This window comes from Corvus cornix, chromosome Z (genome assembly GCF_000738735.6).
Source record: "Corvus cornix cornix isolate S_Up_H32 chromosome Z, ASM73873v5, whole genome shotgun sequence".
NCBI classification, from domain to species: domain Eukaryota; kingdom Metazoa; phylum Chordata; class Aves; order Passeriformes; family Corvidae; genus Corvus; species Corvus cornix.
The window spans coordinates 14,377,581-14,392,421 of record NC_046357.1 but is presented as its reverse complement, the minus strand read 5'-3'; the positions used below and the strand labels follow the sequence as shown (position 1 = coordinate 14,392,421).

At 43.9% G+C, this 14,841-nt stretch overlaps 1 protein-coding gene across 1 annotated transcript; it reads left to right on the top strand.

The window, feature by feature from the left end:
• Positions 1–27: 27 nt before the first annotated feature.
• ARHGEF39 (Rho guanine nucleotide exchange factor 39) lies at positions 28–14,342 on the top strand. Its single transcript, XM_019283282.1, has 11 exons — positions 28–89; positions 1,211–1,296; positions 2,569–2,761; positions 3,730–3,824; positions 4,221–4,341; positions 5,352–5,470; positions 7,162–7,232; positions 8,968–9,096; positions 12,628–12,857; positions 13,735–13,823; positions 13,989–14,342. The coding sequence occupies exons 3-11, from the start codon at positions 2,615–2,617 to the stop codon at positions 14,002–14,004; spliced, it is 1,017 nt and encodes a 338-aa protein (XP_019138827.1). The 5' UTR covers positions 28–89; positions 1,211–1,296; positions 2,569–2,614; the 3' UTR covers positions 14,005–14,342.
• The last annotated feature ends 499 nt before the right edge of the window (positions 14,343–14,841 follow it).

Below are 14,841 nucleotides of genomic sequence, written 5' to 3'. Positions count from 1 at the left end.
CCCCGCCGCGCTCCGCCCCCGCTCCGCCCCGGGACCGCCCATCGGGGCGGGGCCGCCGTTTGAACGCGGGGCGGCGGCGGGACCGGCAGGTAACGGGCGGCGGGGGCGGCGTGGGACCGGGACCGGGACCGAAACCGAAACCGAAACCGAGACAGGGACCTCAGCCGCGACCGGTGTCGGTGTCGTGTTCCGTCGTGTCCTGATCTCAACCCGTGGAAAGGTCCTGGGCAGCATGAAGCCCTGTGCAGCCCAGCCTGACTTTGGTGGTAGTCCCGCTCCGGGCATAGGTCTCAGCTGGATGACCCCTAAAGATCCCTTTAGCTAAACTGGTCCCTGATTCCACCAAGTATTTCCTGAACCCATGTCACAGTCAGAGAAAAACATCTGGTTAGCGTTTAGTTAAAATTTTTCAGCGCACCCGCGTTCTTTTTTACTGGAAACATTTGTTTCTTTAAAACATACTTAAGTTGTTTTAAAAAAAATTCCACAAAATCCGGATAATGAATGAAATGCTTCATTTTTGGTCAAGAAAAGCATTCTGTTGAATCCTGTAAGACTTTTGATGGATTTTTTCTCATCTGCTGAAAGAATCTAATACCCTTGGTTTTGACTGATTACAAAACCACTTTTAAATACCCAGTAGCACAGGCGAATTGAAGGAAGGCTAGGTGCATAGTTTACCTACAGTATTAACTCCTGCGATATTTTCTCCTTTATGCCTCAGGGTGGCGGGGGACTGGCTGTGGGCTCCAGGGTTTCTCCCTTTCCCTTTCCCTTCCCCTTACCTCGCAGTGTGGGATGCGGGGCCATGTGGCCCTTGGACCTGACCCACCATGTGGTTACACTCCTGAAATATCAAGAGAGGCTCTGCTGCAATAATAACAAGAGATTTTTTTGAGGGTACTCGAAACAGTTAGGAATGTTGGAGGGCATGCTGCTAATGGTGCATTATAAGGTAGTTAACAGTAACAGAGTGTGTTCAGTGGTTTGTGAATGTGAGATGGAAGAAGCAAGCTGAAGCAGTTCTGTCACTTGTAGGTGAAGTGTTTTCTAGTGTACCCACAGGCTGCAGACAGCTCTCACCCTACAGACCTGTCACAGTTAGAATATATTGTGCAATAATGGGAGTGCTTGAACTTCTTTATGTGAGCAGTAGATGGTTAAACCTGGTATAACTTGTTCGTTTGTTTTAATTATTGTATGTTAAAAGAAATTGATCTGCAAAATAAACATCCTGACTGCAGTCTACCCTGGCTAGAGGTGCTATGCGAATGGCAGCGATTTAGTCCATTGCTGGTGAGTACTTTGCAAATGCACACGAATAGAATCATGGAATGGTTTCAGTTGGAAGGGACCTTAAAGACCACCTCCTTCCAACACCTCTCCAAAGCCCAGAGACACCTTCCACAGGCAGGGTTGTTCAGGGCCCCATCCAGCCTGGCCTCAAACACTTCAAGGGGAGGACCAATGCTAAGCTTTGGGTGGTGTTCCCTGCTGTGCTGCCTCCATCCACGCCAGGTCTGCCCTGTTTGACCAAGACGGAAGGCCTTGGTTAGGCTTATGGCTGTGCTGTAAGTGAATATGAGGGTAAACCTCTGGAGAAGCCACTGCTACTGTAAAACACTGCACATGTCCCTCAGCTCTCTGGACTTTTGCAAACTCATTAAATGAGTCCCGGTTCTCATTTGATGTGAAGCTTTTGTTTCAGACATTGATTTACATATCTGAAATGTCTCTGGAAGATGGTGTTTGACAAATCTCCTTCTCTGTGATGACACATCTTTCTGTATTAGTGTATCTCGTCCATGTGGGAACCAGAACTTTTTGGAGGTTACTCAGATTCCAGTGAAACTGCAGACTTAATGCCTGGGCAAGTGTGCAACTGCCTGCACTGCATTTTCATCAAAAGAACAATATCTATCCGCTGTTCTGCTAAAACTCCTCTTTTACTGAGAGGGCATGCTGAAAGGGGGAATGTTTTTCTGTGTAACAAAATCATGATACTGTAGCAGAAGAGCAGAGCAGGAGCAAAGCGGGTGTGATTCACAGCAGCTGTTTGGCCTCTCTCACTTCCAGAAGCACAAATTACTGTTAGTAAATGACAAAGCAAACCACTCACTTCTTAGTAACCTCCATGGGAAAACAAGCAAGAGTGGTCTCTTTCTCTTCTGTTTTCCCTCACAAGACAAATATTATGGTTGTTTTCTACTCCTATCCACAGTACCTCTTCCACCCACTAACTTGCTTGAGTTTAATGAGAATTTCACACAAAGCATGGGAAGGGCAAAGCACAGGAAGCAGTGGTTTGCACGTGGGATTGTGCACTGAGATTTGCTTACAGATATATTGTCATGTACTGCTCTTGCTTTCACAGCCTGGTCTCTCTAATGCTGTGCCTCTTGTTGATGCAGGGCCCCTGTGCCCAACGTGACGGAATACAGAAGGAAACTCTTAATAACGGTTGTGGCAAATGACTTCCCTTATTTCATAGGAAAGTGCAGAGGTTTTAGTTCAGAATCTTGCCCTGCAACATGGGTTATTCTTTTGTAATGTGTCCATCTTTCTTAGCTCTTCAGGATCCTTTAGATCCCTGTATATCAGCCCTGACTCTGCCATGAGTGCCTCATCCCTGCTGTTTGCGCTTGGAGCAAACACTGTGGAAGACCAGAGGGCTCGCTGGGAGAGAAAGCGCAGCCGGGCAGCCAAGGAACTGCTGGAAACGGAACACAAATACCTTGAGCAGCTGGATTTGGTGCTCACGGTGAGTATTTCTGCCCCTTCTGATATGTGGGTGTATTCAGACAGCACATACTTATCTGTGTTTTCATGGAGAAGGGTCAAGAGCAAGACTTTGATACATCCCTAACGCCTGGGACACCTACTGTGGCTAAAAGGGTTTTTTGTTGTTTTTCTTTTATGTCCTCTGTAATATTCAATAGCGCATGGGTTTGGCCTTTTAGCTTTGTTCTGTACACAGACATAAATCTTTCAAGTTTTGATTGAATAGGGGGCTCACCTTAAGATGCCTGAGATGTATGAACTGTAGGGACACAGACAATACAAAAATTATGGACAAGAGAGTGAAAAACAGATGCGTCTGAGGACACTGAAACAGAATCTTTTCAGTGTAGTACTGTTGAATCTCAGTAGTAGCGCAGTAGCGTTCACTGTACAATCTTTTCAGCTGTAGTATTGTTCCATGTGTTTACAGTTATGGTCAAAGCTACAAGTAAGGCTTACATCTGATGGTGGATATCTTAGGTAGACATTCACAATGTTTGATATCCTTCTGAGCCAAAGAGTGTTCAGGCTGCAGCTTCTGGCTTCTGCCGTGTGCCACAAATAACCTTTGAGTGACCTCAGAGGTTAATAACCTTTGCAGCCTTCTGGTACTTGAAGGGGGGTTATAAAAAGAGGAAGAGTGACTTTTACACAGGCATATAGCGATAGGATACGGAGGAATGGTTTGAAACTGAAAGAGAGTGGGTTTAAATTAGATGTTAGGAAGAAATTCTTTACTGTGAGGGTGGTGAGGCACCGGCAGAAGTTGACCAGAGAAGCTGTGGATGCCCCATCCCTGGAAGTGATAGGCCAGGTTGGATGAGGCTTGGAAGGTGTCCCCGACCAGGTTGGAAGTAGATGGTCTTTAAGATCCTTTCCAACACAAACCATTCAGTTTGATGATTTGTGAATTCTACCTGTTTGAAATTCTTTTTCTTTCCTACTTAGTACTTTGTGACGATTTTAAAAGCCAAAGGGACGCTGAAACCTGCTGTGTTGGAAACTATATTTGGACCCCTGGAATCCTTATATTCTGCCAGCCAGTAAGTGGACACAGGATGCAATTCCTATAATTATATTGGAAGGACTCTATGTTGATGAGAAAGTAAGATTTGGGGGAAACAAGGCTAACATGTTGTTAAACAGCCATTCACTCCTAGCACTGCTAGCCTTAGTGGCACTTGGAGGTGTCCCCGGGGATCTCCTGATCTGTATCACATATCTGGGTACCCAGTTACTAGACAGTGGTTTAAGCCCAGTAAGTCTGCTCCACAAGGTGTTCTGTGGCTCACTGTCTGACCTCCAGGCAAATCTGGCGTGGAAATTGGATGTGAGGTGGAGAATGGTAAAGGAAGGCCACCAAAGGAATGAATCAGAAGGAGTTGTGAAAATGCCATCTGTAGTGCATCCTTCACAAGCTTTTTGCTCCTTGTGCACAGTGTTCTGTCATTTCACCTGGAGAAAGGGAATTTGGGACCAGGACTGGAAAATTTTTGTCAAAGTCTGGATCTTTATGGCCACTATGCAGAGAATTTGGAGCAGGCAAATAAAACCTTGAAGGTAAATACCTACTTTAGTCTTCATATTATTTCTCTTTTTCCATTCTGTGAAATTGGCACATCCTTCCATTTATCTTCTGTTTCTGGAGTCATCAGTGTTCTTACTTTTTCTGGGCTGATGAAATTCAGGCTTTCTTCCACAATAAAATGGTGAAAATTTCTCTACTTATTTAGAGCTTCCAATTTCTGATGCTTTTTTCAGGTGTTTGTGTGTGTATGTGCATATGGTGAGCACAGCTTTCTCAAACAGGGTTCTGTATTTACTCCTGCTCCTTCCTAGCTGGCAAGCCTAGAGAATTTCCCGGCTTTCACTATGATACAGAGATCTCTTTCTAGGAATTGTCATGTCTCCTAGTCTTTCCCACTACGACCAACTATATGCTAGTAGTGGTATTTCATTTCCTTCACAGTTTTTTTTCCTATGGTTGAAGAAAACTTTTTCTTCCCACTTATGTCTCCAATTACAACCTGTTTTCAAGAAATTTTGGCAGGATACATATTTATTCCAAAATCCTGACAGCTGTATCTGGAATTTAAACCACCCAAATTCCAGTTTTTGTCTCCATGCTTGTCCCCAGATGCAGAATGTACTGGGATGTTTTCCTTCTCTTGTCTTTGCATGCATATATTCATGCTTTTGATTTTCCGAGAGAAAAAGCCATTTTGGATACTTGTCTTGAGATGATGGGAGTGCAGATCTGCATTGCTTTTTCTTGAAAGGCGTGGCACAAAGCCACTGGGGCACTCCTTGTTTTCCTAACTGGTTCAACCTTCTCTTTTTCTTTATTTCCATTTGCTGTGCATGTATTAAAGGGGGATATTGCTTCCATTGGCCACTGGAATGGATGGTCAGGACAAAGGCAATGGCCTGCCCATAGCCACAGAAGAAATTGATGCTTGTGGGACTGAAGTCATAAACTCTAAAGTGAAGAGTTTGAAGCTCTGGTGCAGACTAGAGCACATAGTTATTTCTGTAGTCTCGAAGCTATATCCCTTTTCTGCTGCACACAGGAGCAACTGAGGAAAAATAAGTCATTTCGGCGGTTTAAGAAACTCCAGGAGGCTCGACCTCAGTTTCAAGGGAGGGAGCTAGAGGATCTGCTTCCTTTGCCCCTGCAGAGGCTGCACCAGTAAGTAAGCAATTGTGAGTCTTCAAGGGATTAGCATGAGAAGGGATAAAGGAATGTAACTTTGTTTTTATGAGAGGGAAAGTTGCCTAATTTGTCTCAAAATCAAAACATGGAGACAGCAATGAAACAGAACTGAGGATGTGCCTACAAAGTGGAATCCATGTACATGGATGGGAGATGATGCAGGAAGGTTGGTGTGTTTAGCCCTGGCTCCTATGCCCTTCCTCTAGCTCTTGGGTAGAATTGGAGGCTGCCATCTCAGTAAGCTACTGAAGTTTGGCCCTGAATGAAAGCAAGCTGACTGAAATGCTGCAGAAGTGGTGCTCTCTGCCAGAGATGCTTTTGCTCCATTTTTATGCAGATTGCTGACCTGGAGCAGCATTGTGGCTCTTATAGATGGTTGCTTTTGGAGAGAAATGAGATTAATGAACAGAGGAGAGCTTCTTTTTCCTCTCTGGTTATCAGGGCCTCATGCTTTCCTCAGATTTGATGCCTATCACATTTGTCTGAGCCTGGACAGATCCACTGTAGATTGGTGCTTTTCCCTCTCAAGGCAACAAGCCTTCCAGGTTTCAGGAAGTGTTTAGACAACACTGTTGGACACATGGTGTGATTTTTAGGGTTATCCTGTGCAGAGGCATGAACTGGACTTGATGATCCTTGTGAATCCCTTCCAGCTCAGGATATTCTATGATCATCTCCCCTTCGAAGAGGCAAACTGACTGCATGAGGAGAGTGCTACATGCACTCATGGGCAGCTCTTTCTTGGGGAGGGTGTGTGGGTAATAAAGATGGTTTTCTGGGAACCCAGATTCTGCTGCTATAGATCCAGTAGCTGTTTTTTAACCATCTAAAGCAAATTTGAGAGATTGAGCACCTTGTTTCTTTGAAAATAACTTGGAGAGATCATACCAAAGTCTTTCATGTAGCTTTATATAGTGTTTTTAATCAGCTTGGCAGAAATAAACTTTAAGCTGATTGGTGGGATTTTACTATAATTCTTCATATACTTCCTTTAAATTTGCAAAACAGTAGTATATTTGTTGCTGTACAACTATTTGGAAAATTGTGAGCTTTTTAACAGAAAGTCTAATTTTTTCATTAATCAGATCTATCATGTTCAAGTTTCCTTAAAACTCTCCTAATATATGCACTAGGTCATATGAGTTCTGCCAATCTGTGAATCCGTTAAATTCCTATTGTTTGACTTTATTGGGAGAAAGCATTTGCAGAGATCTTATCCTCTCCAGTAAAGACTGGGAAGGAAAAAAGAAAAAGGCGGGTCCTAGTTCTTATAGAAATTCCTTTATTTTCTTGTATGGGCAGGAAACATGGTATGAATGCCACCATTCAGATACTATTAAAAATAGATCATTCAAAGAGAAATTTGTGACTTATTGAAGGCATGTTTATGTGAATTCTGAGAGAATCTCATGAACTTCAGTGATTTGTGAGGCTGCTTTTATTGTATCCCCAGGAAAAGCCCAAGGTTTGCAGATGTACAAAATACTTGGGTTATTTTAGTTGAGACATCTGATGATAAAAAGAATGCGATTGAAGTATGACCAAAACTGCTTTGTTAGGTTTACTCTGTCCCCTGGTCGAGTGTTTTTCACCGTGCTGTCTAACAGGAGGTGCTCCTGCTGTTCTTGGTATCTTGTTGGGAATTAAACCTGCTCTCTCCAACTCAGGTACAAGCATTTCTTCAGAGACCTGCTGCAGAACACCAGCCCAGACACTGCTGAGTACCAGAAACTTGCAAGTATGATTCCACCTGTAAATGCTGGCACTTTGATCAATGATAGACTCCTTGCTAAGAATATTTTGACTACCACCTCCTGCCTTTTTCCACAGGAAGAAAATCTTCTTCTCTCTCTCTCTGGGTTACTATTTTCCTTCTCTGTCTTGACAAAGATGTCCCTAAGAACACATTAGGAGTAAAAATACATTGAATAACTGCCTGTGAAAATGGCCTAGTAGCTAGGTTAGAGAAGTGGCAGCTCATGTTTTTTAAACTCTGCTGCTTGTGAGGCACTGGAACAGGTAGCTCAAGGAATTAGTTGATGTCTCATTCCTGAAAGTGTTCAAGGCCAGGCTGGATGTGGACCTGAGCAATGTCATGTATTTGAAGGTGTCCCTGCCCATGGCTGGCAGGTTAGAATGAGATGATCTTTCAGGTCCCTTCCAACCCAAACCATTCTCTGACTCTCTGCCTCAATTTTCTAGGATAATTTATGTCCTTCATGCTATATCCAGCCACTACAGGTGCCCCCCAGGGCTCAGTACCAGGGTCAGTCCTGTTTAGTATCTTTATTGATGATCTGGATGAGGGAATCAAGAGCACCCTCAGTCAGTTTGCAGATGGCACCAAGTTGGGTGGGAGTGTTGATCTGCTGGAGGGCAGGAAGGCTCTGCACAGGCTGGATCCATGGGTTGAGGCCAGTTGTGTGAGGTTCAACCAGGCCAGTTGCTGGGTCTTGTCCCTGGGTCACAACAATCTGCCACAGGCTGGGACAGAGTGGCTGGAAAGCTGCTGAGAGGAAAAGGCCCTAGGGGTGCTGATCCACAGCAGCTGAGCATGAGCCAGTGTGTGCCCAGGGGGCCAAGAAGGACAAGGACATCCCGGATGTATCAGCAATAATGTGGCCAGCAGGACCAGGAAAGTGATTTTTCCTCTGTGCTCAGTACTGGTGAGGCCACACCTCAAATCCCATGTTTAGTTTTGAGCCCTTCACTGCAGGAGAGACACTGAGGTGCTGGAGCAAGTCCAGAGAAGGGCGATGGAGCTGGGGAAGGGTCTGGAGCACAAGTCCTGTGAGATGTGGCTGAGGGAGCTGGGGCTGTTTAGCCTGGAGAAAAGGGGTGACCTGATCACTCTCTACAAGCGCCTGAAAGGATGTTGTGGCCAGTTGTGGATCGGCCTCCTCTCCCAGGTAACAAGCAACAGGACAAGAGGAAATGGCCTCAAGCTGTGCCAGGGGAGCTTCAGGATGGATATTTGGAGGCATTTATTTATGGAAAGAGTTGTTAAACATTGGAATGGACTGTCCAGGGAAGTGGTAGAGCCATCATCCCTGAAAATGTTCAAGAAATGACACTCAGTGCCATGGTCTACCTGACAAGGTAGTACTCAGTCAAAGGTTGAACTTGATGATCTCAGCAGTCTTTTCCAACCTAAATGATTCTGTGATTCTCACAAGCATTTAACACCACTTGTAGGACATTTTCCCTGTTTTTGCTTCCAAGTCCAGGAAATCATTGCTCTCTCTAATGTTTCATTGGCAAATGTTTTCTAGAACTACAGAATTGTTGGTTGGAAAAAGGCTTCTGGATGTCATCTAGTCCAATCTCTTGCAGAAATTCCTGAATAAAGCTGTTGTTGATATTTAGTTTAAAACTTTTTTTCTTAATTTCATACTATTTTTGCTTAGCAAGATGTATAAGGTGAAATAAGCATTCATTTGTGGTAACTTCAGGGTATGCTGCTATAATTTCAGAGGCTGTGAAATCTGTTTCTGAGGTATCTCAGTGGGTCCAAGACATCTTTGATAAGAGAGAGAACTCCTTGCAGCTACTTCGGGTTCAGAAACTGCTCAAAGGACAAAAGACTCAGGTTTTGACTCCAGGTGGGTTTACTGACAGCTCTGTTTTTCCTCTACTGTGCTGAGATACATGGAGATATGTTCTCCTTCATCTCTGGCTCAACTCACATTAACCAGTTTTCCCCTACTGCCCAAATTCAGGTGGTAAAAGAATATGACTACCAATTCAAGCACTTTTTTTTAAGTTAAGAATTTTAGAGTAAGGATAAGCAACAGCTTAATTGCCTGACATTCACATAGGAGAAGCTGATGTGGTTAGAAAGTTAGGAGACCAATAAGGTCAGGAGTGTAAGTAAGTCCCAGGTGGGAATGAAAGAGAGACACTTGAACATTTTGGCAGAGTGTAAGTAGTGGTATTGTCCCTCCTCCATTGCATAGCTGGATTGCATGGCCATAGATTTCTGAGTGTCAAGGGCCCAAGGACTGTGCTGTTGTTTGCCTTAAGCTACAAGATTGATGGAATTCTTCTCACACCCTTCATATGGAGAATTTTCTTCTATCTGCATGGTTAAACTGTGCCATAAATCAGTGTATCAGTGTTGATAGCTGAGCTAGATAAAGCCACAGTCACTGGCATGTAAGAATATTTAAATGCATAACAGGTCTTTTATGTGACTGGGTGTTCTCCATGCACAGACCACACTCCAAGCTATGTACGAAATATTGTGAGAAATGTGCCCAGTCTGGGCAATTATGAAACCGTCACCTGGGGCTTCACCTGTAGCCTCACTCAACTCTGCTATTTCAGAGGTTATCCAGGCACAGTGCTGCAGCTGGAGAGGAGTGCTAAAGTCACTGTGTGTGATGGTCTCTAAGACAAGTACCTCCAGATACTTGTGAATGTGGTTGAAATTCATACCTGTGGATCTTTGGCTGAAAAAAACCTTCCCCAGTGGGATGGCGAAAGACTTGGAAGGATAAAACTGAGAAAGCTCATGGGCTGAGATAAAGACAGTTTAACAAGTACAGCAGAAGCTGTTCATGCAAACAGTGTAACACAAGGAATTCATCCACCACTCCCTGTGGGTGGGCAGACATGTGTTCAGCTATTCCCAGGAAAGCAGGGCTCTACCACACATAGTGGTTACCTGGCAAGACAAGAACCACCACTTTAAAACTCCCCCCCTTTGTCCTTCTTTCCCCTCATAACAGGCTGAACATGATACCATATGATATAAAATGTTCCTTTGGGGAGAACGGATTGGGTGTCCCAGCTGGGATCCTTCCCAAATTCACGTACGTTCCCAGCCTCCTCACTTGTGGGATGAGGAGCAGGAAAGACCTTGATACTGAGCAGTGCTTACACAGCAATAAACAAAAGATCCCTGTGTTGTCAATGGTGTTTTCAGTGCAAATCCAAAACAGCCACATACCAGCTACTATGGGAAAAATTAACTCTATCTTAGCCAAAGCAACACAGCTAGAACAAAGGTTACTTATCAGAGGTTATTCTCAAAGATGCTCAGTCAATGGGCAGATTAATTTACAATTCTCTTTCCTGTTCTTAGAATCCTTTCAGTGATCAGGTGAAAGGCAGCTAACACAGGTATGCTCTGCTTATACTGAGCAGAAGCATGTGCTGGGGTGCCTGGGCACACTTGGTGTAGTGTGTAAAAAGCTGTAAAAGGCGTAAAAATGTAAATCAGTTATCCTGAATATCAGAACTAATAAAGTAACACCATGACAAAAAACCTCCAAACACCCCAAAACAGTATAACTAGACCAGAGATGGCCATTGTTTGAAAGTGTTTGGTCCACTGATTTTTCGGTCTCTGAAAATTCTGAGATGCAGTAGGACAAGTGTTGGGGGTCAGTAAAAGCATTTCCATTATCTAGGACAGAGAATTCTTGTAGTCCTGTTTTCCATTGGCTGGAGTAACATAGTTACCATTAGATATGAGAAGCAGAAACATAAGAGGTAGCTGGAGCTTGCAAGTTTTGGTCCAGCTTTCCAGAAACAAGATAGTTTTTGCAGGACAAGATTGTGTTCTGTTGCCAAGAGGAAGCAGGAGAGAAAACAAAATGTTGTAGATTAAGAGCGAAGGGTGAGTGCTGGAGATGGTGTCTCACATTTACCAATGCCTCTGAGAGGTCCTGCTCCCAGTGAGGAGACCCTGCTTTTCTTGCTGCCTTCCATATTTAGGACAAATACTGTATCAGCCAGAACTGCTGCCTTAACTGAGCACATTCTTTCACAACAATTTCTTAGAACTTGTACGTCTGGGGATCCTGGACATGCATCTATATTCCAAGACTTCCAGTACAGTCTGGGTCAGACTGTATGCCTCTGAGTCTGATCACAGCATAGCCTGAGGGAAACAGCTCCCAGTCCAGCCCCATGCTGCTGACACCATCCTCCCATTTGTTTTTTTAAACAGGGATTGATTCCTGCACCTCACCCTTGTCTTCCTCAGTTTCTTATTCTGATAAGGAGTGGTTCCTGTGCAATAAGCTAAGCAGGAATCCACTCACCTCTTTTTTTTTGTGACTGTAGCATGCTAATAAGACACAATCCGTAATAAAAACAAAACCGAGGGTTTTTTCCTAAAAGGTTCTTAATAGCTCACACAGAAGCTAAGGCATGAAAGAGTGACTGAAATTCCCCGGCAGATGTTTTCTAGACAAGACCAGGTGGCAACACCTTGTTACGGCTTTACATTTTTATAAGTAATCTTACTGGCAGGTGTCTTCATAACTCCTGTGAGTTGATGGCTATCTTCCACAAAAATCCTAGTAAGAAGTCCTGCTTTAATTATTTCATTTATTTCACTATTCAATTTTTAAAATTGCTGCTTACAGCTAGGCTTATTAAATTGTTTTGATTATTTTCCTCTTGTGTTATCACAATTCATTTCACAGGTGGATGACACCGGACTCAGTTGTGCAAGAGAGGTTGATAAGGTTGCCTACTCAGACCTCTCTCATTTTGTATCTCCTTTGATGCCTTCTCTTTAGAACAGTCATCTGCAATCTGTAATCTCTTGGTTACTGTAGGTCTGTACATAGTTAGATGACCTGTGAAACATTGTTTTAGTTTTGGGGAGGAGGGTTTATCTGTTTAATTAGCACACACAAACAAAACAAGGAAAAAATAATAGATTTTCAAAGCTGAAGCTAGCTTCTGTTTCACCACTAATGACAAACAGCTGGGCAACACAATTTAAGATAGTTCATGCTGCGTTTTCTGAAGGCTTATGTTAATTTAATGTTATGCATATCATTTTCAAACCGTGTTTTTGTTCTGATCATTTTAAAGAGACTTGCATATGATAATATACTCTTAATTAACATAGCAGATTTATAACATCTTCAGCTGTTCCTCATATACTAAGCATTTTGGGCTGGTTACTGCTTCTGCACCAGTGTTATCCACGCTGGTGGACTGGACTCAGCTGACATCAGTGCCTTCTAGTGGTTGGAATTGATGTAGAACACGGCAACCGGCAAGGGTGGCTCACACTCTATTCCTGTTTGTGTCATCACATCCTTTCCTTTTTATTCCCTCCCGCCCTTCCCCAGATCTCACAGCTGTCTCTGTTTCCCCTGCATGCCCAGGGCGCTGGTATATCCGGGAAGGCTGGCTTTTGGTGGTGCCTTCAAAGGGAGAAGAACTGAAGCGCAGGATGTTCTTCCTGTTCTCTGATATCCTCATTGCAGCGAAGCCCTGCCACCCACTGCACCTGCTGAACTCGAACAAACTGTCCTGCCAGGCTGTCTACCCACTCCACCAGTGCTCAGTGGATAAAGTGTTCGGCCACACGCAGAGCCAGGGAGGGCTCCTCAGTGTAAGTATTCCCACCTGTGCCAGGCAGAAGAGCCAGTGGAGTCAGACCTGGAAGCAGGTCTCCAGCTGTCTCAGCAGAAGCAGGACCGAGATGATAAGAGTGGTGATAAAATGCAGTGAAAGAGTCTGAGTTAGGGCAACCCTTCCCTTCTTGAGTGAAGTACTTTTCCTTTCATGGCATAGAGCCTCCTGCACATTCTGGGGCTACAGGCTGCTGGTTGCTTCACTTAGCTCAGGTAAGGAGCTCCACTAGGACTCTGACATGCCCTCATCAGAGCCACAGGTTTGGGGGGGGAGCCCCACAGTCAAATGACAATGAATATGTAGCATTACACTGACTACAGACTGAACATGTAGAAAAACAAAGTCAAGAAGATGTGGGTGTTATTACAACAGGTGTTGTTTATCTAATTCCCTGAGGGCTGCAGATTCCTTGACAGGGGCCAGAGTCTTCTGCAGGGGTTTCAAGGTCAGTTCTTCCAAGGTTGCACCTGGGGCTGTGTTAGCTTTTTTTGTGAGCTGTGACAAAAAACTCTTTGAGCAAGCTGTGACCTGTGGATGATGGCAGTGGAAGGATCCCTAGGGACAGCTTGGAATATGTTAGAAAACTGGATGATGAGCTGCTGAGACTTGTAATTGCTCACCTCCAAATGGGTCAAAGTGAGCTATCAACTGCAACTGGAAACAATGGAGAAGACTGGCACTTGTTCTGTACTGTGCAGCCTCTGGCTTTGCCTAATATTAAGGCTAAATTTTTCTATCTGGGAAGGAGAAGGGTGAAAATCAGCACGCAGGGACTGAATTCAGTGGTGATGACCTTCTTTTTACTGGAGTTGCTGCCTTGGCAAGGAATGCCACAGATTCTGTTTGCCTTTCAGCTTTCCTTTCCACAGAAGACACTGCTGTTGATGTCCAGCAACCAACAAGAGATCCATGACTGGTACCAGAGTCTCACAGCTGCAGTCAGGTAGGCATCTATTTTCCAGAGGTGGAAGGGGACAGGACATAAAAGTGACCATATGGACCTGTGTGTGGATGGAAGCAGCCTGACACTGGCAGCCAGGATACAAGGGAATAGTAAGGACGGATTTCCCATATTAACTGTGAAATTCCCCTTTGTTTTCCTCCACAGGCAGCTGAAAGCCTGACCCACCTGAGTACAAGACAAACTGGCAGGACAACCACCTTTGTGGCAGAAGCTTCCACAATCTTAGAAAATGTTCAGTGACATATAGCAGCACTGCATTGAGAGGGACTATACAGCATGTTCGTGAAATGATGAATGCTTTGTTAGCTGCCCTTATGTTCATACAGATACCGCAAAAAATGCATTTGTACATTAAAAAAATCTGTATTATGGATTTTCCCCAATTTAGCTTAGAAGCTTCTAGCTTTTCTGCACTTTAGTAAACTCAGATTATTAACTTAAGGTCAAGCAGATGGGAGTGTGACTTGTTTTCCCTCATTAAATGCTTTTTTAAAGGTATTTTTGTATTTTGTTAAAGCCTCAGCATGGACTTCCAATAATGTGGGAGTTTCACATCAGTTTGGTTCAGAAAACATCTATTTGAATATGGTCAACTTGAAAGAGGACAATTTCAAGCTTATTAGAAACATGAAGATTAAGGTCTGTCTGAACACTGACCTTTTAGCAGTTCAACTGTTTTTTCTTCTTCCTTAAGCAGTGCTACCCATCTTTAATTTCTCACTGGGGTTAATTAAAACAGAACTGGTACTCTGTGAGATAAATGTCCCAAAGAGAGAATACATAATGGGTTTTTTTTGGTCTTTCCATACAATTAACTTGCTACACAGGATCACCCGTTTAAATGTCTTAAGTTTGTGAAACCTGTGAGGAAGAAATGCGACAGGAAGCCACACTGGTTCCGCTGTGTTTTGCCAAGAAAGGATGGGCCAGGTGTTCTTGAGGTCCCTTCCAACCCGGTATTCTATCCTGTGATTTTACATTCGGGTTGGTTTTGTTT

What these genes read in the sequence shown, in the direction of transcription:
- ARHGEF39 (XM_019283282.1), top strand. Translation starts at nt 2,615, where the DNA reads ATGAGTGCCTCATCCCTGCTGTTTGCGCTTGGAGCAAACACTGTGGAA. An exon ending in CCCCTGCAGAGGCTGCACCA is followed by an intron (nt 5,471 to 7,161) that starts GTAAGTAAGCAA and finishes TCTCCAACTCAG; the next exon opens with GTACAAGCATTTCTTCAGAG. An exon ending in GACTCAGGTTTTGACTCCAG is followed by an intron (nt 9,097 to 12,627) that starts GTGGGTTTACTG and finishes CTGCATGCCCAG; the next exon opens with GGCGCTGGTATATCCGGGAA.